At 38.3% G+C, this 27,354-nt stretch overlaps 1 protein-coding gene across 1 annotated transcript in view; it reads right to left on the bottom strand.

The window, feature by feature from the left end:
• Positions 1 to 24,375, bottom strand: part of LOC102223547 (steroid hormone receptor ERR2-like) — a 55,682-nt gene extending 31,307 nt beyond the window's left edge. The window contains exons 1-2 of the mRNA XM_005800208.3: positions 23,902 to 24,375; positions 1,059 to 1,474 (exon numbers count right to left, since the gene is read on the bottom strand). Of these exons, the coding sequence (XP_005800265.1) occupies positions 1,059 to 1,474; positions 23,902 to 23,951 (466 nt within the window). The 5' untranslated portion in view covers positions 23,952 to 24,375. The remainder of the gene's footprint in view (positions 1 to 1,058; positions 1,475 to 23,901) is intronic.
• Positions 24,376 to 27,354: the final 2,979 nt, after the last annotated feature.

The following is a 27,354-nucleotide window of genomic DNA, read 5'->3' as shown; positions in this document are numbered from 1 at the left end:
AGACATGTTGTCAGTAGTTCATAGAATAAAAGACCAAAGTTCATTTCACTCAAACATATAGCTATAAAAAGTAAAATCAGAGAAAATGAGAAACAGGTTTCTTCCTGTTAAAGGGAAGTTTTCCTTTCCACTTTCCCAACATGCAACAGGATTACTGCTGCAACAAACTATCCACTGTCGCTACGTTGCCACTGCGAAAGATTGAAAACTTTTTACCAACTTCACGTCATTGTTTTATAACTAATGTAAGATGATTTTTTTTTTATTACACCTTCATTTTGAAATGAGAACATTTCATTTAAAGAGGGGGAAGTATGTAAGATGATTTATTTTTTTCTTTTCAATTAATGAGGTCACATGGAGCTACTTAGTAAAATTGATCTATAGCTAAGGAATTGTGCTGTGCCTTTAAGAGGAGCTGTTTCCTTTTTCTTCGTTGTTTTTTTTTTAGGACGGCCCGAGACGGGTAGTGCTTCTCAATTCCGGTCCTCAGACCCCCCTGCCCTGCATGTTTTAGGTGTTTCCCTGCTGCCACACACCTGGATTCAATCTATGAGTGATTAACAGGCTTCTGCTGTACTTGATGGCTGCAGAACAGGTAATGCAATCATTTGGATCAGCTGTTCTGACATAGGGGTACAGCTAAAACATGCAGAGCAGGGGGGGCCTGAGGACTGGAATTGAGAAGCACTGAAAACGTGTGAACAGCTACGCTATTCTCTATCAGTGTTCTGCTCTTTCTCCACTCACGACTTCCTATTTTATGGTAACACAGATTTACCCCGCATAGTGTTATACTAAGGTCGATCGGGAATGTATGTAATTAAATACAATTGACTACATCTCTATATAAATTGGATTGCATTTGAAAAATACCTGGAGACAACATCGGTTGAGCATTTCTTTCCCATTTTCAAGGTTTGTCTAGTTGCTTATGCTTTCCTTGGCCTGTTTATGTGTTACTGCCTAGTGAGGGCTCAACAGCAGAAAAATATTTTTCACTCTAAAGCTGCAACTCACAGGAGTCTGTAAAATCACAAAGAGACTTTGTAAAATACCTTGTATCGTCCTTTTAAAAAAGGCTTTGCAGGCCTCACAAGAGGCGACGCCGTAGTGGTACCCTGAGGCAATGTCGCCACACACCAGGCAAAGCCTCTTGGGAATGGCATTGAGCATGTACTCGCACTTAATTGGCGAGTCGTCCGCCATGCTGCCGGAGCACTCCTCGTAACGGCGTAAGCACGCACTGCCGCCACCGAGCATTCCCGGGTTGAACATTGGAGGTGAGTCCAAGATGTGGGAGCGTCCGCCACTGCCGTTAATGTAGCCGCTACTGGCGTCTGAGTTGCCGCTGGGACTGTGATGGCTGCCGGTGTCCACGAGTGAGGAAGACGGACTGGAGGGCTCAGTTTTGACGTAAGAACCACAGCTGGAGGGTAGATGTCGGTCGTCAGTGGGCATTCTGGTCAGCAACCTGGAGAAACACATGGAGGGCGACACTTGTAAGGGTACAGAAAAAAAAAACATACTTGCAGTTGGATTTATCAGGTAATTTTCTGAATCGCTTCAAAAATTTAATAGTCTTAGATTAAAACAACAGCGATGTGCATCACTAAACTGCAGTAGAAAGAGAAAAAAAATCCCTCCCTGGCTTTCAACCATCATCAGTCCATCATTCTGCGAGAAATTCATCAGCTGGTTCATCTGAGTTTGATAGATTACGTTACACAACCATTAATGTGCAGGAATGCCAAGCAGAACACCGACAGAGCCCATTCCTCTCAGGCAAAATAGTAACTAACGACCATGTCAACAGATGCTCCATACATCTTGAAAACAATGCCTACAACTGGCCGTCTGCCAGAAGCAAATGAATGAATGAACGAATGAATGAAAGCTTAGAAGGCTGTTAATGGACAGAGAGAGGTGTTGCACTCAGCATTTGGGGGATTGTGGGTAATAGATGACCAAATCGATAGTCCTGGTTATTTTGCCAGCGGATGGTGCCAGATTACTGCTGCCTCTGTTGGAAGCACTGGCCTGAGAAAACATTGTTTTTCATCTTATTCAGGGTTTCTGAAAGTCTTAATTTAAAATGTTAAATGATATATTTAAGCCTTAAAAGCCTTTAAATGTCAAGATGTTTCAAACTATGTTCTAAATTACATAGCTACGTCCTAAATTTATTTGATTGCTCATTTATGGCTTTTTACTTTTCTTAATTTTATTCCAGGCATATATAATCTGTTATTCTACTCAAGGATTTTGTCTGTTATTGTTTTGACAAAACAAGGCTCAGGACATAAAACAACTCTTTGGGGAGAGCTATATTGTCCTTTCTACCATTTTCTCTGTGAAAGAAAATGCATTATTGTAGTTTATTTCGAAACTTAAAACTCAAACATTTGAGCTATTTTATCCATTACCAGCTTTTTCTCCACAGGAAAATATAGAATAAACAAGGCTTGGCTTAAAAACAATGATTTCAACACTTGAATAAGACCTGACATCTATAACATATTGAGTTAACCACTCCAGAGCCAAAATGACCAACTTAAGATGAAAAAGTTAAATTTTCTGTGTGCTTTAACCTATGTAGTAAGGTAAAGGTGCGTGTTCACTGCAGGAACCTTTACGAGGAGACCCTTTACCCACATCATTTCCTCTGCGGGAACCAGAGGCATTATGGTCACCAGAGCTGACCATAGTACCTGCATGTACCCCCAAAACTCCCCTAGCAGGAAGGAAGACTTACCCTGATTTATAGATGACGTTTTGTGGTGGAACGATGCTAAACTTTTCATACGAGTGAAATGTTCTCAACATTTTGTTTCCATTCTCTCCCAGTTTACACTCCACAACAATGCGTGTTTTTTGAACCATACAATAAAAATGATTGATATTAATTCGCAAACACACATGTAAAGTCGAGATCTGAGCTTAATTGCCATAGCGTTACATTCAAATGCATTTATAAATAAATTCGACCTATTGGAAAGATTAATTAAATCAATTTAATGAAGTGCAGACTTCATCTTTCTCTGAGAGGGTACACACTCTGGTCAAAGCCCTGTAAAATTAGTCATGCTAGAATATTTTACAGCATTTACGTTTAGTCCAAGACTAAAACACTAACAGCACATGATCATGAGTTATGAACTGATTGAAAGCAGAAGCTGACATGCTGCAGTTTCTGCAGTTCTGCTTATTATGGCTAAAGTTCCTTTGGGACATGTAACACAGGTTTTGAGCCATAAAAATCAATGGATTGTTTTAAACTGCTATTGGCTGAAACAAAACCAAATCTGTGAACTAACCCACTTTGCTGTAACTGGATATTTTTAACATGCGTCTCCTGTCATTGGTTATTCATTATAGTTATTCTGAATTTGAGAGTATGTATGGTGTGGACTGATGTAGTTCTATTTTGTTGTAATTTGCATAAAACAACAGATGCATTGTTTTATGATGTGACATTGTTTTATGAATGTGCTATTCTTGATTGAACATACTTAACTGATTAACCTTGGAATTAAAAGCAATTTGAATTCTGTTTGAGAATATAACCGCATTGAAACATTCACACAATTTGTAGCGATCACATGTGGATCACAGCTTCAGGTCACCTCAAAGGTGAATAAACAGGACCTAAATTTCTGCATCAGCAAAATTTATTTATAGTTCATTACAGTTAATTTTTTTAATAAGGTAAGAAGAAACTATAGAAGATTTGAATGTGACTATGGCAGAATAGTTCAACTGCTAAAATAATTTTATGTACTGGAATTTCTTTGTCTTTGCTGCACAAACTCTGGAGTCAGTGCAGTTTATTTAAGCTGCTGTAGTTATACTTATTAGCAAAATTTTGAGTGTTCTTATATTTTTACACAATAACATTTGGCATTTAAACTGTAACTGACCTGCAGCAATCTAAAGTTAATGCTATTTTGACCTTAATCACATTATGGACTCAGTTATTTAAAAAAAAAACTCAAAGAGATGAAAATGAATCGTGTAAAAATAATAAACATAAATACTTAAAGTTTACATAAATAAAGAAAAAAATTTGTTCTTTATTTGAAGTGACAAAGAATATTCGGTAATAAATTCAGGCCTGAGCTGGAGCTTGACTCTGTCCAAGTTTTTATTGCCACATTAAAAATGTCAGCTGCACAGTATACCAAATCACAGTGATCACTTCAATAAAGTTGAGTCCCAGAATTGTGATGGCAAAATGTTTCCTGGATGCAATACCTAACAGATTGTTATAGGGTTTTGAATTATATTGTATATTTGGACATTTGAGTAAACTTTCCCTGTCCTTGATCTTAACACCTGACAAAGATTTTAGTGACAAGACTGATGAAAACCTGGCTCAGACTTCAAGAATATGTCAAACAGAGGCAGGAGCCCCACCAATGCAAATAGGTTTTAGGGGACCCCCAAATTGTATTTTATGATTGCAAATTTTCCAAACATTAGATTTTAGAAATTTCCCCCCCAAAAAACAAAAAAAAATAGACCTACCTCCAACCAAACCCCAGTATGTCAGATGTAACCATGCAATTCAAGTTTGACAAAGTTAGCAACATTTTGGGTCCTTCTTTAAAGAGTAATGCACTTTTAGAAATGTTGTTGTTTCTTAAAAGCTGCTTAGAAAGGACAGTTGCATAAATAATTTTGGTCATTTTAATGTGGACAAGCCTTAAAAATCTTGAAGCCAGTGTCTGACCGCCTTCTGCAATTTGCATGAAAGAAACTTTAGTAGAGGGACCAAACAGACTCTAGGCCATGCTCCCACATCCTGCTTAATCATGGACTGAACGCCACCAATATCATTATTGCAACATTCAGCAGTTGCATATTTTCCTGCATCCTTACAAAAACTCATTTGGCTAAGGCAAGGTATATTCTTTTGATTTCTTTTTTTTATTTTTCCTAAGTGCTCTTGAGGGTTGCCCTCTGTTTTAGATCTGGTGCTAATGGTAAGGGATGTCCTTTTCCTCTTTGCATTAAGTCACTAAGTCTTCAGGCTCTGACAGCATAGAACTTCTCTTAAGTGCTAACGCACAGAGGATGGAAAGAGGGATGAAGGTAGCCTCCCTCCCCTCAAGCCCGGATCGGATCTATCGATTCCTCCGCTTCCTTCCTGTTTAAGATGAGGCATGAGAAAATAAACCCCCCCTCTTACGGATCTCAGACGTTCCTTATGCATTTTTAATTAGTCAGGACTGTTAACATAGTGCGAGATGGAGCGATACAACATTACGTCTTCAACATGAGGCCATTGTGGTTTATAAAAGATTCACAGCACTCGTGTTAAATCTTGTTGAAAATCAGCATGTGCTTACAGTCAGTTTGGAGGGCAGATTTTTTTCCCGTCAGAGGGAGGTGCAGAAAGCGGCGTGGTAACAGTTAATATATCATCACAGCTAGATATGGGGGGAATCCCTATGGAATAGTACATTGTGGCGTTGGTAAAAAGTAGTTCATTCCACACTTAGCACACAGCAACGCTGGGGAGATGTTTTTTGTTACGTTTAATGGAAATTTCTAATGGGTCCTTTCAGATCTGTCCAAATGAAATAATGGCACGAACCACCGATTCGCACAGACAGAAATAGGTACGTAGTTTCATAATTTGGTTTTCTTCCTCTTATTATAAAGAGACATGGAGTTCTTAAAAGTGTAGCCTGACCCTCCTCGATGTATCCCTTGGCAAAACACGCACACACGATCTCAAACGCATTGCACCTAATATCTAATAGGTTGGTGTGTGCTCCGCTGCACAGAAAAATGGTACAAACAGAGCAGACAAGCAGGACTCATCAGACAGATGTGAAGGTCACCTGCCTTCTCTGTTCTGCTGCTGTGAGACGGTCCCACTGTGGACGCAGCAGACACGGGTTTCCGTCTGTCCATCACACGGCAAGAATGAGACTTCACTACTTACGGAAAACCACTGAGCCGTCCAGACAGCTTAAAGTTAGCAACACGAGTCAGCTGTGATTTCTTTTCTAGCCCAAAAATGCCTCAGCGGAGCACTTTACAAAAACTCTAATGTTTGCGTATGTCAATTATAAACCAATCTAATTCTGCAACTTTCGATAATAAATTGACATCCAGAACCAAAACATACATGTTCGAAAGAATCATCAGCATGTGTTTATTGAAGGTATCCTAATCTTACATTTCCTCACCAAGGAAACACGTGAGTGTCAAATTTGGGGTTAAGCTTGTTGCAAGCAATGCAGCGTAAATCTCTGTGCAGAACATACAGCCAAACATGGAAGCACACAGAAGCAAGGAGCCATGCATGAAATTAGTTCATTAATCTTTCCATGATAGGCCGTCCTTGTTTGGGGCAAACTCTATCAGCTTTAAACTGAGTAGCTGTTGGATAAATTGTATTTTTAGTAATTATCAAATATTCGTTGTATCATGTAGCCTTGTAGTAACATTTAGATAAAGTTTAAATATATGCTTTTTCTCTTTTTCCTCTATTCTAAGTAATGTCTCTGTGTGTTGAATAATTATGATTCCTTCCTGTGACTTCCTTGAAGATGCCATCAGCAAAGCCTGGGAGATAGCGGAGACAACAGAGTTTATTGCCCAGCAATAAACTCTGCTTTCCTGTGTGATATACAACTTGTTTTACTCAACGTCGGCCTGTGTCTGGTACCCGACTGAAGCAAGAAGGATTTAGATTGTAGATAACATATGTCTAAATAGTAAAGGTCATTAGCGCTGCAGCCATGTGATAAATTGTTTTGTCCCTCCCTTTTAGAAGCTGCAAGCGCCCAGTGTAAGAGGGTCCCCTAAAAAAGCAATAAAATAGAGGGAGCGGGAGATGTGTTTCCAGAGTAGTTTGGAGATTTGTAACTGGAAACATCTCTCTGTCTGCTCTCCTCGCGAGTATACAAGAATCTAACTCTCTTTGTCTTTCTTGTGTTTGTTTAAATTGTCTCTAATAGGTATTTAGACCTGACATTATTTTGGTCCTTCGATTGCCGGTCGCCAATACACCGGAGGGATTCCGGCGGGTCTGGTCGACTCCAGTGCAAGACCGTGCGCACGGCAAGTTTCCTAGTGGAAGCTTATGAGGTCCTGTTCAAGGGCTGGCTCTCGACCTGCCTGCTGGGATCTGACGGTTGACGGTGCTCCAGCGAAAGACAACGGGGGTGAGTGGATTCTTGTTTAAAAGTGTGGCGAATGACTGAGGGTCATTGCGCGAATTAGAAAACCCTGTAAATTCTAGACTCTAACAGGTAAAAATAGGACACTGAATCCGTGAAGGGCGTCCGAAGTCCTTACGTAAAAATTTCGTGGAAAAGGCGCACGGAGCCTAGTATAAACCTGCTGTAAAATTTCGTGGATTAGGAAATGTCAAATTAAAATAATAAAAATTTAATCAACAATAAAATTCTTTCAATCAGGCACTAAAATTGTAATTGGAACGGATGGCGGAGTCCGGTGAAGCAGGCGCTTAAATTCCGCAACAAAACGTGTGCTTGTGTGTGTGCTTGGAGATATAAATACCACTTGGTGTTTTATCTCATATAAAGCAGTAGGGTTGTAACCAGCAAACCTGTCTTGGATGCAGAGGTAAGAACCTCCCACTCGAAAGAGTTGAAGCGGGGGTTACCACTACAGGTATTTTTAATTGCTGGCCTACTGGAAAGATCTCCAGTTATTAGGATTCCCTAGGAGTCGAAAAACTGGACCAAATTTTATAAAAACGCAGATTTTTTATAAAAAAAAAAAAAAAAAATGGGGAAGAGTATCAGTAAAACTAAGCCGACAGCCAGTTTAAAATCAAATGACTGGAAATATGTTGAAGATCGGGATCCGCATAAAATAAAACATTTAGATAAATGGATAACAAACTATAACTTTGACGGCCGTCTAAACTCACAAAAACTAACAGTACTGCAAGATAAAATAAAACAAAAAGCAAATTCAAACCAAAAGAAAATGCGTAAAGAAGGCTATGAGGATGTAAAATTTTGGTTAGAATTAGCACAAAACAGAGAAGCGGGGGAAAAGAGATCAAAAAACCTGCTGTTTTATAGACGGGAGGATGATGAGACGGGGCCTAGAGGTGTGAAAAGGCAGGCAGCGGAGCAGCACGCAGCAGGAGGGGGAGGGGAAGTAGCTGAAGTTAACAGATATCAAAATAACAAAACAGAAGGGGAGAAACAAATAGTACAAAATACAAAACTATACCCCGACTTGCCTTCACCACCACAATATGAAGAGAAAGGTAGTGAGGGACCTATCACTAGATCACAAAAAGTAAACTTTAAATGGTCTAAGAATTGGGGGGAAGCTTTAGTGCAGGGAGCTACAGCTCCCACTGAGCCTAATCGCCCTCCTCCTTGTTGCCCTTCAGAAGAGCCAAATAATCAGCCACACACAACTGGCCTTTATCCTATGATTCAAGTAGCAAATCCGAATGCAGGAGAAGATGGAGCAGCGCCCACGATTCTAGTATATAGAACGTGGACCCTGGAGGATATAAAAAAGGCGCTAGAAGGGATCACACCTCTTAAAGAGGATGTGAACCGCTTTGTTGAAGACATGAATAACATACGTGAATCTTATCATTTAAATGGAAATGAGGTTCAACAGGCTTGGATGACTGCTCTAGGCAGTGACTGGCATCATGTTCGAGGAGACTGGACCCCATTGTTAGCAGGGAACCCTCCTCAAGTTCTTGCACACAATAGTAATGAATTAACAAACAGAGTTAATGCTTTAGCAGCAAGGACAGTTCAAAGATATCAACGCAGAGCAAACTACACTGAGATAAGTAGAGTCAAACAGAAGGAGGAAGAATCGTTTGATGAATATAGCCTGAGAATGACAAAAGTATTTAAAACACACAGTGGGTTAGTGGAAAATAATGATGAAAATGGTCCATATAAGCAACAGCTAAAAAATGCATTACATGCAGGGTCAAAAGATGCGATTAGAGCGTGGGTAGCTAAACATTACATAGGATTGGGCACTGGTACTTTAGACGAATACATTAACCATGCTATACACGCAGAAAAGGTCTCAAAAGAAAAGAAAAAGGTTTCAGGAGCCTTTTTCCAAGATGAGGAGCAAATATTTTATCAAGAAAGGAGAGGCAGAGGAAGCTTCAGGGGTAGAAGTCAAAACCCCAGAGGACAGAGAGGGAGAATGGGAAGAGCAAACTACAGACAAAATAATTACAGACAAAATAATTTCAAACAAAATGATTTAGGATGTTGGTGTTGTGGGAAGGAAGGACACATAGCCAGACATTGCCCAGAAAAATACATAGATCAGTCAGCATGACTAGAATCAGAAAGTTTAGAGAGTGAAGAAGTCCAATTAAATCTACAGGATTTATTATCTATGGATAGTGTAAGACCAGAAATAACTCTTTTCATAAATGGTAAACCTGTAGTTTTCCTTTGTGACACTGGTGCATGTAGAACAACGTGCAGAGAAAACATTACTGGGGTAAAGATTAGTGGGGAAACTGTCGTCGTGAGGTCAGCTGGGGGAAAATTAACGCAAGTCAATGAATCAGAGCCAGTCTGGCTTAGAGATCCACAGGGACAAGCTTGCCAGTTGTCCATTTTGTTGCTCCCAGAATGCCCAGTAAACTTATTAGGCAGAGATGGCCTTATACAGCTAGGTTTAGCTTTGATTCCAACCACTGATGGGCACATAGCAGTTAAAAGGCAGTCAGAAATGAAAAAGGGAGATTTCTTTGTTGTTAAGGGCAATGGAAATCCACACTATTGTTATACACTAGAAGTGCCCTGTAGACCCCCACATAACTTTGCTCAGGCACTCCTGACAGAGGGAGATAAAGCCATCTCTGCCCTACAGGATCAAATGCCTCCTGACAATTTACACATAACTCTTTGGTTCAGGAATACGGCTGGGCCTGACAAGATTTATGAAGACAGGCTCAACAAGGTCACTCCAGCTAAAATTACAGTGACCTATCTGTATACAGATACAAAACACACAGCCGTTGCAGCTGTTGCTCTTCCTGATGATTTAAAATCTTTAGACAGAACGCAGACCTCCCCGCATGTCTCTCTGTTTAAACAAAGAAATGAGCAGTGGAATCAATTAGGTAATCTTGTTGAGGAAGGAGAAGCAGCTACCGATTGGGTAACTACTTCCTCAAACATAGAAACTAGTGCTTCCACTGGGTTAACTAGAAAAGCATTGTTCTGGACAACATGGGTGCAAAAGGGACAACATTTGTACTCCAAACAAAACTGACAAATGTTTCTTACAGAAGAAGAGGAAGTCCTTTTAAAAGACGTTCCTGATAAATTATGGTCAAAGGGGCCCACAGATGTGGGTCTTGTCAAGGAAGCTTTGCCAGTACAAATTAGACCCAAAACAGAGTTTAGACCAAAAGTTAAGCAATATCCTTTAAAAGCAGATGCACAGGAGGGTATAAAGCCAGTAATTAAAGATCTTATTGAGGCAGGAGTCATAGTGCAGTGTGAAAATTCTCCATGTAACACTCCTATTTTTCCTGTTAAAAAACAACCACCTTCTGTTGGATGGCGCATGGTTCAAGATTTACAAGCAGTAAACAATGCCGTCATTCAAAGGGCGCCGTGTGTACCTGATCCATATACATTGTTAAACTCTCTTAGATCAGATGCAAAAATATTTACTGTTGTAGATATCAGTAATGCCTTCTTCTCAATACCAGTTGATAAGGAGAGTCAATTTTGGTTTGCATTTACTTTTGAAGGGAACAGGTACACATATACCAGGTTGCCCCAGGGCTACTGTGAGAGCCCTACAATTTATTCTCAAGTGATGAGTGCCAGTATGTCAACATTTCAACCTCCAGGAGGGAGCCAAGTCTTGTTGTATGTAGATGATGTTTTATTAGCATCTCCAAACATGGAAATCTGTAAACAAGACACTTTAGCACTTCTAAAACATCTAGCTGAGGAAGGTCATAAGGTCAATAAAAATAAACTCCAACTGTGTAAAGAACAAGTAAAATATTTGGGTCATAATTTAAGTGCAGGAGGGCGGACCATAATGGAGGATAGAAAAATAACGATTCTCCAAGCACCTAAACCACAAACAAAAAAACAGATGATGTCTTTTCTAGGATTAACTAACTATTGTCGAAACTGGGTGCCTAACTATGCAGAAATTGTGGCCCCTTTAAGCAAATTAATGTATGAAAAAGATCTGAAAATGTCTTCCTCTTTGGAATGGACAGAGGCAGCAGAGACAGCACTAAGTGAAATAAAGCAGGCCCTAGTGTCAAGTGCTGCGCTCGCCTTACCAGACTATAAAAAACATTTTTTCCAGATGGTGGATTGCAAAGGTCAGTATATGACCTCGGTGCTAGTTCAGCAACATGGTGATAAAATGAGACCAATAGCATATTTTTCTTCCAAACTTGATAGTGTGGCGTGCGCCCAGCCTCCCTGTGTGAGAGCAGTGATTGCTGCTTCTATGGCAGTAGAAGTTAGTGCTCCTATAGTACTGTTTCATCCGTTAACATTAAGAGTACCACATGCAGTTTCAGCACTATTATTACAAACAAATATGATTTTTTTATCGCCTGCGAGGCATCTCTCTTGTATGAGTACATTATTATCACAACCTAATCTAACTATTGAAAGATGCACAATTTTAAATCCTGCAACTTTGTTACCTCTTCCAGATGATGGTACAAAGCATGATTGTCAGGAAATGGCAGAACAAAATGCAAAGAGTAGAAATGATTTAAAAGATCTACCATTAGATCACGGTGAAATACTTTTTGTTGATGGTTCCTCAAAGAAAAATGTACAAGGGATAACTCAAACTGGTTATGCAGTAGTGACTGAAAAACTAGTGTTAAAAGCTGAAAAACTTCCCTCGCATTATTCAGCTCAGGCTGCAGAATTGATAGCGCTAACTACCGCTTGTAAACTAATGAAAGATAAGGAAGTGACGGTTTACACCGATAGTCAATATGCGTTTGCAACAGTACACACGTTTGCACAATACTGGAAAAATAGGGGTATGATAACTTCTACAGGAAAACCAGTAACTCATGCAGACTTATTAAAAGATTTGCTACAAGCTGTGCAGCTACCAAAACAACTAGCAATCTGTAAATGTGCTGCACACACCACAGGGAAAGATAAAGTGTCTCTAGGGAACGCCTTTGCTGATGAGATGGCAAAAAAAGCAGCGGAGGGGCAAATAAAGGTCTTACATATGGAAGAAAAATCAAACATATGACAAAAGATCCTAAAAGACATGCAACATTTAAGTCCTGACAAAGAAAAAGATCTTTGGATTAAAAATGGAGCAAAAATAGAAGATCAAATCTATAAGTGACCTGCAAATAAGCCTATCTTGCCAAAAAACTTGTATAGGTGGGCTGCAATATTGAGCCATGGCGTTTCGCATGTCTCAACTGGAGGGATGATAGGGCAGGTGCATCAATATTACAAAACTTATGGATTTATTTCTTTTTCAAAAACTTTTTGTAGAGCTTGTTTAATTTGTGCGAAACACAACTCTCAGGGAAATTTAAGACCGCGCAGAGGACGATTTCCTAATCCGCAATATCCATTTCAAACAATACATATGGATTTCATAGAATTAAATAAAAGTGAAGGGAAAAAGTACTGTTTAGTAATAATTGATGCTTTCTCTAAATGGATTGAACTCTTTCCCACGAAAAATCCAGATGCTTTAACAGTAGCAAAAGCACTTTGTAAAGATATCATTCCTAGATATGGGATTCCTGAAAAAATATATAGTGATAATGGAACTCATTTTGTAAACCAAATTATAAAAAAAATAGGAACCATGTTTCACATGGATTTAAAAAATCACTGTGCTTATCACCCTCAGAGTGCCGGATTGATCGAAAGGATGAATTCGACAATTAAAACTAGACTAAAAAAGTGCATTGAAGAAACTGGTAGGCCCTGGACGCAGTGTTTAGATTTGGTAAAATTATACATTAACATTACAAGCACATCAGGGCTTACACCGTTTGAAACTCTATTTGGAAGACCGTATAGACTGCCACAGTTTAAAAATCAATGGGAAATAGACGATGAAGCTAATTTAGCTGATTATATGAGAGCCATGTTAGAAAAACAAAAAGAAAAACAAACTGAAGATCACTCTTCTGTGTCTCAGCAGGAAAATCTCTTAGTGGAACCAGGAGATTGGGTGCTCATAAAAAGCATTAAGAAGAAGCACTGGTACTCTCCGAAGTGGGAAGGGCCGTACCAAGTTTTGTTGACAACGCCTACAGCTGTGAAAATAGCAGAGAGATCAACTTGGGTACATTTAGTACATTGCAAAAAGGTCATTTCATTTTAAAAAGTAGCTAAAAGAAGACAAGCTTGAGACGCTCACTGACCTGCAGCGGAAAAGCCCAGGTAAACAGGGGGCTAAACTGAATAGAGGTTTGGTCGTTTGAAACTGGTGAAGATTGTCCACAACCCTGCAGTGTTTTTAGGAGCTGAACAAGTTTGCAATCTTAGCAAAATGACAAATAAATGTATTGTTTTTGTTTTTATTGTTTTTGGTTTTTTGTTGTGTTTTCGTGTGGAGAAACTTTATGCAAGAAAGAACTCTTGTAGCACTACTCATGGAATGAGAGTAGGGATTCAAGTGTGTATTCCACCTCGTTCTAATACTATTGTTTCAGTCTCCTGGGCAGGTTTAACATCAGCAAAAAAGAACAAAGGGATAAATTACAGGGACAATACTTGGTATATGACAAATGATATCTCTAATACCGGTTGGAAAACTTTAGTAGCTGACGAGGGTAATAGATGGACAAAGACTTGGGGTACTACAACTTATGCACAATATCACAAAAAACTACTGACTATTTCACGCACAGATGAAGGAGTACAGATAGTTATAAACACGATTAAACATCCTTTAATTCCTCCTAGTTTTCAAGAAAAAGCAGATACAACATGTTGGGGATTTTATTTATGGGCTCACACATCAGGGGCTGATCCAAAATTTTTAATAATCTTTTGTGAAGAATCTAAGGAAGAAGGGGGAAGTGATACTTCTCCATGGACAATAGGGGTAAAAGTGAAAGAGGTAAAAACTGTTGATGACTGGTTCAGGGTTGCCACAGGTGTGTCAGGTAATAATAATAACTGGTTGTTAATGGTAGAACAAGCTGCAAAAATGACTAAAAAAGATTGTGTAGTCTGTATGGAACCACGGCCTCTACTTCGTGTGACTCCAGCGATAATCACAAAACAATGTTTGTTAGAAGTAATGACTAAAACAAATCTAAAAGGCACCTGTGTGATTTATGATGCAATATTTCCCCTCGCTGCAGCAGATGAAAAGAAACCTTTATTTTCTAAGAAAATAGCTCCAGCTAACTTCACATGTGTAAATATAACGGGAACTGGGAAAAGAATAGGGAATCTTACTAAAACTATGTGTACTACTGTAATTACTGTAAACGATGACTTTAACCCTATTTCTCGTGCAGATGTCTGGTGGTGGTGCGGTGATGACAGACTCTTTGATAGATTACCTCGAAAAGTAACAGGTTTTTGTGCATTAATTTCTCTGTTATTACCTGTATCTGTATATCCTACATCTGTTGAAGATTTAATGCTCTCTTTGTCTAGTGTTTTATTTCAGAAGAGGCAACACTTACAGAAACGTGAAGTGACATGGAAAAATACAGATATTGATCCGACATACATCGATGCCATCGGAGTCCCTCGTGGAGTGCCTGATGAATATAAATTAGTTGATCAGGTCGGGGCTGGTTTTGAATCTACAATTTGTTGGTGGTGCACGATTAACAAAAACGTAGACAGAATAAATTACATCCATTACAATGTGCAAAGACTGGGAAATTGGACACAGGCTGGTTTCGAGGCAGTGCATGAACAGCTGGCTGCTACTTCACTGATGGCTTTCCAGAACCGTATAGCTCTTGACATGTTGCTGGCTGAGAAAGGAGGGGTGTGCATGATTTTTGGAGAAAAATGTTGCACATTTTTACCAAACAATACAGCAGCTGATGGAAGCTTAACGAAGGCCATTACAGGGCTTCGAACCCTTAACGGCAAAATGAAGGAACACTCTGGAGTGGATACTTCCATGTGGGATGCATGGATGGATGCCTTTGGGAAGTATAGAAACCTTGTGTCCTCTGTCTTAGTATCAATTGCAGTTTTTGCTGCTATTTTGACTTTGTGTGGATGTTGTTTTGTTCCGTGCCTGCGTTCTTTGTTTAACCGTCTCATTACCACAGCGATTTCACCCATGGAGGACCAGATGGCACAGATGTATCCTTTATTAGAGAAAAAATCTGATGTTGACAAAGAATACTCTGATGATGACTCTTCTGACAGGTATCCAGATCCTGACTTTTGGACTGGGTATAACCCCTGAGTGTAAAAATGTTTGCTTTCCAAAAAATGAACTCCCAGCTGAAAATCATTTGAAGTGGCTGCTCTTGGAGGGATAAGAGATGTGGAACAAATTTTTGATAAATAGGGGGAAACTGTTGGATAAATTGTATTTTTAGTAATTATCAAATATTCGTTGTATCATGTAGCCTTGTAGTAACATTTAGATAAAGTTTAAATATATGCTTTTTCTCTTTTTCCTCTATTCTAAGTAATGTCTCTGTGTGTTGAATAATTATGATTCCTTCCTGTGACTTCCTTGAAGATGCCATCAGCAAAGCCTGGGAGATAGCGGAGACAACAGAGTTTATTGCCCAGCAATAAACTCTGCTTTCCTGTGTGATATACAACTTGTTTTACTCAACGTCGGCCTGTGTCTGGTACCCGACTGAAGCAAGAAGGATTTAGATTGTAGATAACATATGTCTAAATAGTAAAGGTCATTAGCGCTGCAGCCATGTGATAAATTGTTTTGTCCCTCCCTTTTAGAAGCTGCAAGCGCCCAGTGTAAGAGGGTCCCCTAAAAAAGCAATAAAATAGAGGGAGCGGGAGATGTGTTTCCAGAGTAGTTTGGAGATTTGTAACTGGAAACATCTCTCTGTCTGCTCTCCTCGCGAGTATACAAGAATCTAACTCTCTTTGTCTTTCTTGTGTTTGTTTAAATTGTCTCTAATAGGTATTTAGACCTGACAGTAGCCCAAACCACAAAACACATAGATTACGCCGTTAGTCCATGGTATCAGTGTGTCCGGGAAATGAATGGTCAAGCGTGGCGAAAGGCGGGAAGGGTGGCTGTGCATGTCGTCTGGAGAGTTAAGCAGGGACAACAACACACAGGGGTGATGCGGGTATTCGCATCATAAATCAAGGTCATCAAAAAAATATAGGCACTCACACATAAAAGTAAAAAGGTCATGAATGGGAGAAAAAATATTTTCTTGTCTTTACCACACAGTCTAAGTCTCCTTTAACAGAGGAAAAATATATAATAGAATTAAACACAATTTTATTTATAATACAAATTACATAGATATGAGCTTGAACTATTACAGAATAAAGCATTTAGCTGAAATGAAAGGATTAAATTTATAGTTATTGATAGAAAGCACAAAATTATATCCATAAGAAGTCCAGATCAGTCAGAAAAATGGAATGAGAATTAGTATTTAGCTCGAAGTATTCACACCCCTTGCATTTACAAATATGTTCATCTAATCTAGAAGTTTCTCTCTGAAGGAAATGAGATCTGTAAATATAATAAAACAACGTAAAAGAAATATTAAAAAATCTGTCTAGTTTTATCTACATCTTACTATATAGTGACATGTCAAAAGATAGTTGAACATTTTTTGACGAGCCATCAAACCTTTTATATAATTGCTGACCTGCTTATTGCATGTTTTGACCGGACATACTTCTTTGTATATTGCTTAATTTTTAGCTTCCTCCACAAATTCAAGACTGAACTCTGGCTGGGCCACACCAAAAAGTTTACATTATTTTCAGTAAATAAAGCAAAAACTTTCAACCTAAATCTCCCAGAGGTAGGAATTTTTTAGGGGTTTAACAGTACACCTAATAATTAAAAAACCAAATGTACTGCTAAAAAGAAATGTTTTAAGTCCTTTTGAGAGATTTGAGTGAGAGGACTGTAAGGTGGGGTGTGTTTCCATATTTGAACTTGAGAGTGAGAGCCTGTATCAAATCAGAGACGGTAAGCCAGTGAAGGAAGTGACGAAATGGTCTGATATTTTTGTGTTTTCACTCTCATCAGGATTCTCGCTGCAGAGTTTTGGATGTATTGGAGTTTCACAATGAGTGTGGTACAGTAGTCAGGAAGCAAAGCTGTGGATGGATGTGGTTTCCTAAGCTTAGATTATACACACTACATTTAATTGTATTTAAATTTAAGATTACTACAAAAAGAAAGTGTAACTTTGTAAGATTTCTGAAAATTTTAGCATATTTTTCAGAATTTTACATTTTTGTTTAATACATGAGATCTTCGGGTTTATGGTTTTCACACTTTGAGCTGTTAAGAAGTTATTTTAAGTTTTTTTCATCTTAAACCCTGTACTATTTATTTACAGTGACTGTGTTAAAAGCTGTACTGAATGAGCGCCTTATGTTATTTAAGCTCTGCTCCTCAGTGTATACTTTATGATTGCAGAGGGAAAATATTTGCTTGCTACGTTTATATTTGATGCAAGTCTTTTTTTCCAGCACAACTTTACGCCAAGAAAAGTTTTCCTTTCGGGAAAATGAAGGTGCTGAGTCTCTCATTCTGACATTTTTGGGAAGCTAAAATTGTTTCATGGAAAACAAACTAGCATAAAAGAAAATATGTTTTTGCACTTTTTAACAAAACAAAAGGCAAATATTTATTTATAAGGAAAATACATCCCTGGATCTTTGTAGTGTATATATAAGGTGCAACATTGTATTTACACCTGGAAGTGCATGGAGAATTGGTACATTTGAAGGTGTTATTTATAACTTTTCTGTTCACTAATTAAGTACTTACACTTCTATTTGTTGGAAATATGTCCACCAAGTCTTCATATATCAGAAGAAAAACTACAAATTTATTTAAAGCACATTTATTTGTACCAATTTTACAAGAACTACTTTTCTTACTTTTTCACCCTGATTTTTTTTCTAATTAACTATAAAATTCTTACTCTCTTCTTTACCAGCCTGCAATGGAAACCTCATATAAGCTATAATAAAACTTATTTGAGACATTTACTTTGAATATCACCCTAAAACTGAATATTAAATAGGAGTGTTAAAGATCTGTAAAGGAATGGCATAATGTTTGCATCAGTTTAGCATAAATTGATACATATATGTATCCTGTGGTTGTTCTTCCATTAAAAGCCCCCCTGGGCAAACCTTTTTTTTCCTGCCGCTCTACAAACAATCAAACACAGCACACAGTCTGACAGCAAGAAAAGTATAAAACAGCAAACGTGTTTTATTAGAAACATTAGGGACTGAAATCAGAGAACAATCATATTTTGCTGCTAATGGAGAATTTCAGTCTTCTTTTCCTAAGGGCTAATATAAATTACAGAGAGGGAAGAGTTTTAAATTCAACAGAAAATAAGAGAATTACAAAATGACTCCTAAATTATGCATCAATCTAATCTAATCGTCATGTGAATTTTGTTGCAGTCTAAAGAAGTGTTATAAATGCATGTTTGATGCATTTACGGTGTAAAAATAGTGGACGTTTTTAGTTTTCATGCAGGCAATGAGTAGAAATTGTATTTTCACGATTTGACCTGGAGATTGAAGGAAGAGTGATCTTGAACTAATTAATTACAAATACTATTGAAATATAAATTTGAAATAGTTAATTTGATCCAGATAAATACTTAAAAAACACCAATATACCCCTTTAATTTACTTCAAAAATTCTTAAAACATTAGTGACCTGCGGAGTGTATTTCCATACATTTCTTATACTGTATACGACCTGGGAATGGGCTATTCTTATTGTCTGGACTTGTAACTAAACTGTGGAATATTTGTTTGAGGCACAGTTGACACTTTTTATCCCTTTGTTTCACGCCCCCAGGCCTATACTGCCCTGGGTAGAAACCTGTCACAACATGTAGCTGCACAGACTGACTTGCTAGAATAATTTAAAAAAAAGGATCTTTGAGTTTCGGTCTAATTCTCTCACTTTCAAAGTTAGTATTTTCCTTCTAAGTTCCTAAGTCCCAGCGGTAGGTTTATACCGCATTATTGTACTTTGTTTAATTTTCTGCGTCCCCAACGCAAACACTCACATGCACGAACACGTAGTACACAGAACTTCCAGCATATGGCCTCCTCAATGTCACAGCCACGAGGAGAGATTGCATAGATTTCCCACATGGATGATGTCTCCTTACCTGGAGTATCAACCCCCCATCTACATACACATCCAACCACCTCGAGGAAATTGCTCTCTCTGCAAAGTCAAACACACCCCTAACTGCCTTTTAAAAAGAGACAGAAGACGGAGGTTGCAGGGGTGACAGTGGTGGTGGAGGGAGGGGGGGGAATAAACGACCAGAGACTTAAGCCGTCATTGGGAATCAGAGGAGGACTCATGTGGGACAGTTACGATATTGATTTCATAAATAAACAGAGATGGCCATCGATCCTAATGTTATTTTGCATTTCAATTACTGCCCAGAAACATAACCTTCAAACGTCTGCTTCTCCACAGTAATAACATCCACTGATAATCACAGCCGAGTCTTGTTCGGCACAAATTGGCTTTTCTCTCACCCCTCCTTCTCCTCCAGCTTTCCTTTTTTCCTCCTCCTTCTTTTTCTTCTTCCTCCTCTTCTCAAATGTGTAAATGACACAACTTTGCATTTGCCTAATGGTATTAGCGCATGGGCTGAATTTCAAGCGTGACTCGAGCTCATACAGTAAGCGCTCCGGTCAATTGACACAATGCAAATGAAGGTGGTGAAGAGGAATAAAGTTCACAATGTGAGACCTCGCAAATCTACAATGAGGCCCATTAAATTAAACATCTCGCCTGAGTTACGCTTCATGATTAGTCAAACTGCTTCATCTCTTCTCTGTGTTTGTGTGCTAATTTCATTTGATCAATAAAACAAACTCCTTCTAAGAAATCCTCTCTGAGCATATTGTTCAGGTTTGCACTGAGGAGTCACTGCAAAAAAAAATGCATAAAAAAAGGAGGTGGCGGCATCCATCTACATCCTCATGAATTCAAAGTCCTTGACAAGCTGCCTAAAGGATATATCTATATCAAGGGGGGTCATGACATGTAATGAAGTTATTTCGCCTCTCATACCATCACTGTGAACCAATAGAGCTTGGCTGTAGCACCGTGTTGAGCCATTAATAAACAAGCTGGCTGTGAAGAAAATACAGCACCAAGATTAAAAGTTTTTTTTAAAATTTTTTTTATTTAAATTCTGGCCATTTCTTTTTTGAATTCATGAAAATTAAACTTCGACTGATGGCAGCAGGAAGCGTTCGGATCATTTTTGTCCACACACGATAAGCGCAGTATAGTCACCGTGTCCTCCATTCTTATTAGTTGTACTTTGAAATTAACTTTCATTTCCTTTTTTTCATGGTATACCTACATTTTCAGTAGTTGTCATAAGCTTTATTAAAAATGCGGAGATATAATTTGGCTTTGGTAATTTTTTTTTTCCAATTCTTTCAAAGTTACTATTTTCTATGCTAAAGAGAGATTTCACGATGTTTCTTCATTAGGGCTCAAAACTGCACTGTAAAGCATTTCATTATAGAGAAGCACTTAAAACCATAACCATTCTCTGAAGAGATTAATCACATTCAAAGACACTACATCATATAGTTTCCTCTTTACAGTTACTTTTAATTGAAGAAAAAAGTAACAGAAAAATCACTTCTTGTGTAACTGTCTTTATTTTTACCTAATTTTAAGTCCAAGCATATTCATACAGGTAAATGTAAATGTTTTAATTTTACTGACGTATGTTCTGTCTTAAAGTAATATTCTGAGTAGCTCAGTCAAAGTCCTGACTTGATTCTGAGAAAAAAAAAAATCTGTGGAGCGAACTAAAGATTAGGGTGATGGTCAAGAGGCCTCTGACCACAGAAATTTGAAGATAAATCACCAAAGTCTCAGTAGAAACTTGCAAAAAACGGTGGCCAGTGTTTATTAGAATAGTTTGATTGCCAATAAATCTTGTCAGAAGTGCCTGTATAATTTCCTATCAGAAACAGACTTCTTGGTTGAATGAAAATGATTTTACTCTTTAAACTGCCAACAGTATGAATATCTTTGGGCTTAACTTTTCAGGTAACATTAAAGCAAAGCCGCTAAGTTGTTACACAGCTTCCTGCATCAAGAGGTTAAAATGCAGAGTTGTTGTTTGGATTGTTCTAACGTTGCTGCCAGGGATTTTTTAATTATTTCATTATGATTTTATATATATTTAATTATTGCAGAGAAAAAGTACTTATGAAACAGTAAAAACTGCTCTAATATCCATAATTATTTTCTATTATTGAACATTTGCCATGAATTGTAACAATAAGACTAATTTCTCCATCTCCTTCATATTTGCAACCCAGTGAATTCACCGTTTTCCCTCATAGCAACATGCGACAATAGGAAATATTTGGCTGCAGTTTTTCTAATGTATTATTCCTAAAACGTGTCAGAAAAGCAAAAAGCCACATGTCCTGCTAATTGGGCAATTAGAATGTAATAAAGTTGACTGAAATCCACTGTCCTAGCTTTCTTATATTGCATTAAATGTTTACATGAATTGAAATGTTTTCTATTCATTCTACTTTCAGCGGAGGAACGAACAACATTATAAGTGCTCGTCTTAACAGACACTGTCAGGTGTCTCCACAGCCAAATTTAGATCAGGTTGGAGCGCGATGCTTTGGTCTATTATGCATTTGCATGCACATATTCATGTGTGTAATTGTGATTGTGTAAAAATGTTTGAACGCTTAAACATTCCAATTTGTGAAGGGAAACTGAGGTGAGACAGGTGGACCAAAAATAAATAATGTGAGCAAAGAGAGTGGTAAAATCTGAAAGGACTGCTCTTCAGTTGAAATTAAGCTTACAAATGTTTGTTCGCTTCAAACAATTGAAAGTTAAAAGTTTCACATAAAATAAGCGGAAGTGCTCAGTACTAAAGGAACGTATTGATTTTTGATTGAAACAAGGGTCAAGGGACGTTTCAGTTTCCTTCTCTTCAGTTATTCCCATGAAGCTCTGATGCACTTTTTATTTGCTGTTCCACTGCTTCTGAAGAATATTTTATTTTTATCAATTAAAACAAACCCCAACAAGTTAATGTAAGTTCAGTTAAGGAGCAGTGGAGGAACATGCTTGTTTAATTAATAGATACTACAGTAAGTATGAGAACTGGACCGCCATCAGAGCTCTCACCTCCGGCTACCAGGCAGGTCGTCTTACCAAAAGTTCTCGGCTGGGATTAATGGCACTCTTCAGAGCCAAACCGATCCCAGCACAGCTCTGTGTGTGTGTTGCCGGTCGTGTAGATTTTTTGTTTGCAAACAGTCGAGCAGCTACACCACATTCACGTCCCGGTGGTGAAAAATCTGGGACAACGTAAATGTCATGCCAAACATTTAATTTACTGCTTCAGAAAAGCATAAGAAGAATACATGTTGTGGAAGAGAGTAATATCACGCACAAACACACACCCGCACACGCCTGCACACCCCAAACAATAGAACAATGTCAGAACATATTATGAAGTATGTATGGTGTTTTTTCTCATTTACGTATATTTTTTTTACTTGGAACACATGCACAGCAATACATGTGAACTTACATTTTGTTAAAATGATTCAAATAAATCACAAAACAAAACTAAAAATCTACAAAAAAGTTGAGCACATTGTAAGTGCAAAAGTTTCTCTTCCCTTTATTGGGTAAACTATATCTTATATGACTTTGCTGACTGAATTAAGTCCAACAGCACACCAGAAAATATATGTTTTGCTAATGCTGTCAATAGTTTATTGTTTTTAATACTAAAACATTTTTATGTCCTAGAATGAAAAATCACAGGTGTGTTTAGATATACACTGATCATACTTTACTGCAAAGTAAATCAGCAAAAGCATCAAATATTCCACTTTTTAAAAATGAATCCAAAGAAATTGCTCTGAAACAAGCAGCCCTTTGTGAATAAAATAGCACTTGGGTCATTTTTATTTGTCATGCTCCAGCTTGGTATGATTAAAGCAATGGAAACAACTGCCAGTCAAATTTAGAGCCAAAAAATATCCATTTTATTTATTTATTTTTTCTGAAAAAGCTTGTTTCTGGGTGTAAAGGGAAAACAGTATTCAATTCTTGAAACAGTTTCATGCTGTCTGATCTGGTCAGTTTTAAAGTGAAGGCAGAAGTGAGCAACAATTTTAATCTTACATTATTTCTCTTTTTTTATGAAGGTTATTTAATCCAGGATGTTCTATCAATCCTAAACAACACCAAACCGTCAATCCTGTTTTTTTTAATCGGTGCAGCAAAAAAAAAAGAAAAAGCCCTCAAAAACTTTTCTAGTTTTTCCAAACTTAGTTTTTACTGTCTGTCATCCAAGCTAATGTGCAGCCACATGTTCTACCAGACTACATGTTTACAATGTAAAATAGTATTCAATAAATGCTCTGAAATGTTGCATCCTGAAGCCGAGCTGGACCGTTCTGGTGCAGCCGTGCATCCCGGACTCCCTGCAGACTTTGCTGCTGCAGCTGAGATTTCTGACATCAGATGTCCCATACAGAGACGTACTCCTCTGTCGGAATGCCTACTTTAGGCGCCAAGTTTCTTTTCTTTTCTTTCTGTCTTGTAAGTGACAGTTTCGATGTTTACTTTGTTGAAAAGTACTGACACAAAGAACAAAGGACAGAAAGATGAGTAAAGAGGAACACTCACTGGTTGTGGTAGCAGAGGGGGTCTGGGATGCACAGTTCAGAAACATCCATCAGTCCACATTAAGCATTCCAGGTGTTGGAGTAAAAAAAAACAACAAAAAAACAATGAATGAAGAACAACAGGACGAACAGCTGGAGAAAAGCTGGAAGAGGAGATCAGCTCCTCATATTGTCACAAATTAGGGTCTCGCCTCGCTCCTTCCTCCAACTCTCTCAAAGTAGCAAATAAAAAGGAAATAAATCTTCTTCCTTGGGTCACAAAACTCCAGTCTGAACAAGTGCTGAACATTCAAGATTTCTGAAGAGGAGGAAAAAAGTGAAGAAGAACAGGAAAAAGCAAATGCAAAGAAAAGAGAGGGAACAGGGAATCAAGGAGGAGAGATGGATGGAGAGACAGAGAGAATAAAAAGATGAAGAGACAGATGGATGGAGAGCAGCAGCAGCAGAGAGAGAAGAAAGCGTGCTCTCTGGCTGAGTAAAGTGAGTGAAGCGACTGGGTCTCCATTGAAGACGATAGGGCTCTTTAAGATGAGGAAGGAGTGGTTGGGGTGCGCAGAGCTGAGGGTTATTGGTCGGTTTGGGGAAGGATGTCCTGGAAGCAGCCAATGGGAGTGAACGATTACAGGACTGAGATGGGCTAGTGGGCAACCAGTCTGTGTCCATTCACAAGGGAGCAAAACACGGGCAGACCCCCTTAAAATAGATAGATAGATAGATAGATAGATAGATAGATAGATAGATAGATAGATAGATAGATAGATAGATAGATAGATAGATAGATAGATAGATTTCAGTGTTTACACATTGCAGGGATAAGCATGTTCACTGAGGCTGACTTACAGGTCTGTTTACTCGGCTTTCGAGGGCTCAGAGTCAGCTTATAGAGTTAAACTGTTCCCTTTAGTCTTTTATCCTCTCCACCACAGGTCTGGCTTTTCCACCGCCTGCCCTCGTTTGAAGCAGCAACAGCTGCTTCCCACGGCACTTCTGCGATCTGTGCAGGGCTGAAAGATCCACCAATCCTGCAAGAGGCAGGATTCCCAAATAAATAGTGATAACAGCCTCTGAAGCTGACAGCACAGAAGTTTGAGTGGATGTTTACGGCGGCTGTGCGGTGCGGTGGCCATCAGAGGGAAGCCAAAGCTCCGCGGCCCAATCCTCCCAACCCACTTCATCAACCCACATTTTCCTGATCGATGCAAAACCCATCACACGCTCTTATTGATTACGGTGTGCCTGTGTCACCAGAAGCCTGAGGACAGACTCTGTTTCCCTTCAGTCTTTTAAATAAAAAAAAAAGGGAATTATGAATTTGAATGTTTTCTTTTCATGTCACTCCATATCAGAGTCACTGGACCAAAGGGCGATTGCTTTAATGACAGAACTGCGCAGTCTGAAATAAAACATGATCAATATTTTGGCATTCAGTGTACTTTCCTGCAGTAGAAAACGCAAAATATCCCTGCTGATCTGATTAAGACATCCAGACGTAATCAATACAAGAGATGTGTTTATGTTTTTAATGAGGCAGAGGGAACAGAACTAATGTTCAGCGGACATGTATGGCTTCAGATCAGGACTGGACAAAGGAGCAGATCTTGTTTAAATGAATTTGTATGCCGTTTCCTAGATTAAACGATATGCACACTTATCTCCAGCCTGAAAAGCTGAACTGCTCTTTACTGAACTACTCTGAACTACAATTTATTGATGGGAATTGACTTAGAAGATTTAGAAATTCACTGACCAAAAAAGAAGTGAATAAAAAGTTAAATAAAAATAAATAAATAAAAGAAATGCATTGGCCTGAACAAATAAAAATAAAAAAGATACTTGCTTACAGTATGAAAATAAGTAACAACTACTATAGTAAAAAATTTACTAGCTTTCTTTTAGCACATTTGTGTATGTTTTTCTTATTTTTATATTCTCCCCTCTCCTTCCGCCTCACTACATTGATTTCCGGATGTTTGGGAGATGTTTGATATTTTACAGTAAATTCACTGAGCCTAAAATGCACCTATCATATGAAGAAACAGTCAAATTTGCATGTAAGCATTTTTTGTTGCACTGGACAGCAACCTGTATGTGCATGTGGAGTTTGTAATTTGCTCTCATTTCTCTGTTTTTCATTGTCAGCTAAGTATTCCCTTGATCTCCGGTGTCTCCCAGTGTCTAGAATAGTCTTAATTTAGCAGAAAACAGCTGAACAAAGGAATTTAATAAATGGAAAGTACAATGGGAACCTTTGAAAAATTAAACTAGGTCAGGTAGCGATGCGATTTTACAGCCTGTTGAATCAAAAGCTTGGTGTAAAGTGCAACAATCAATAAGTAGTAAATACATAAAATGTTGGAGTGAGGAATATGATCTCCTGCTGCGTTGCTTTTATGTAATTGAGTTTCCCAAACAAAAAAAGCTGCTTTTTTTCTTCCTTGTGACTGCAGAAATTTCTAAAACAGATGCACCCTCTTTGTTTTCATATATATTATTTAGAAAGTTGATTTAAACTAATACAAATCTATAGCTCAACAGTAAATTAAAACAAATATCAGGGTCATAAAATAATTTCTTACATCTTTATTACGTGGTTGCAACACATGATCAAGATAAACAAATAGAAAAATATGCCACTTGGAGCACAAACCAGACAATATATATTACAGAGAATGAGCTGCCAAAAAGTGATTTTAAAAGTCCAGCTCTACCTCTGCAACCCATTAAAACAACAAACTCTTGTCGAGCCTTTATCAAGGTAACACAAGTTGCACAGAAACATGATTCACACACTTTGCTCTCACTGCCACACACTTGTTTGGCTCGTCTGCCGGAGGAGTGTGGAGAGGGATAATTGCTATAGCCACAGGGCTCCATTAATCAGCTGGGTGCATTTGTTGGGGTTTTGTTACATTCCACCTCACCCCTCTGTCTCTCTCTCTCTGCCGGGCTATTCCGTACAGCGAAGCCACCAGAAACTGGAGCAGCCTGTGTGGAGGACCGCTGCAAGCTCACGCTGGGTTAATAAATGCTATTAGCCTCTATCTCTTGCCTCTTAATTTCTCATTTCACCAAGGAGCGTTAAAACGCAGCTACAAGAGCTGTAGAGTTAATCAGAGGACGGTGGCAAGGCTGCAATGTCTTGATTGAGAGAGCTGGACTCACATAAAGAGGCAGAGGAATTGGTGCTCGAACCTCTGGTCATATTTGTGGACATGGTTTTTGTGTAACACTGCATCACTGGGGTCAAATATCATTCCATATTTCATCAATAAGTACAGCTAAATATATTGTGTTGGATCTTTTACATTTTTAAAACCTGGACTCAGATTTTCAGACATTTATTTTAGTCTCATAAAAGAAGATCTTAAGTACTTTTGATAATATGATTTAAAATATGTTGTGTTGTACCACAATTGTCTTGTCTCCACATTGTCCACTTTCGGTTCTGTTAAAT

Source organism: Xiphophorus maculatus, chromosome 15, assembly GCF_002775205.1.
Source record: "Xiphophorus maculatus strain JP 163 A chromosome 15, X_maculatus-5.0-male, whole genome shotgun sequence".
NCBI classification, from domain to species: domain Eukaryota; kingdom Metazoa; phylum Chordata; class Actinopteri; order Cyprinodontiformes; family Poeciliidae; genus Xiphophorus; species Xiphophorus maculatus.
Note: the sequence above shows the minus strand (reverse complement) of the source record. Positions and strands in the feature narration are given on the sequence as shown.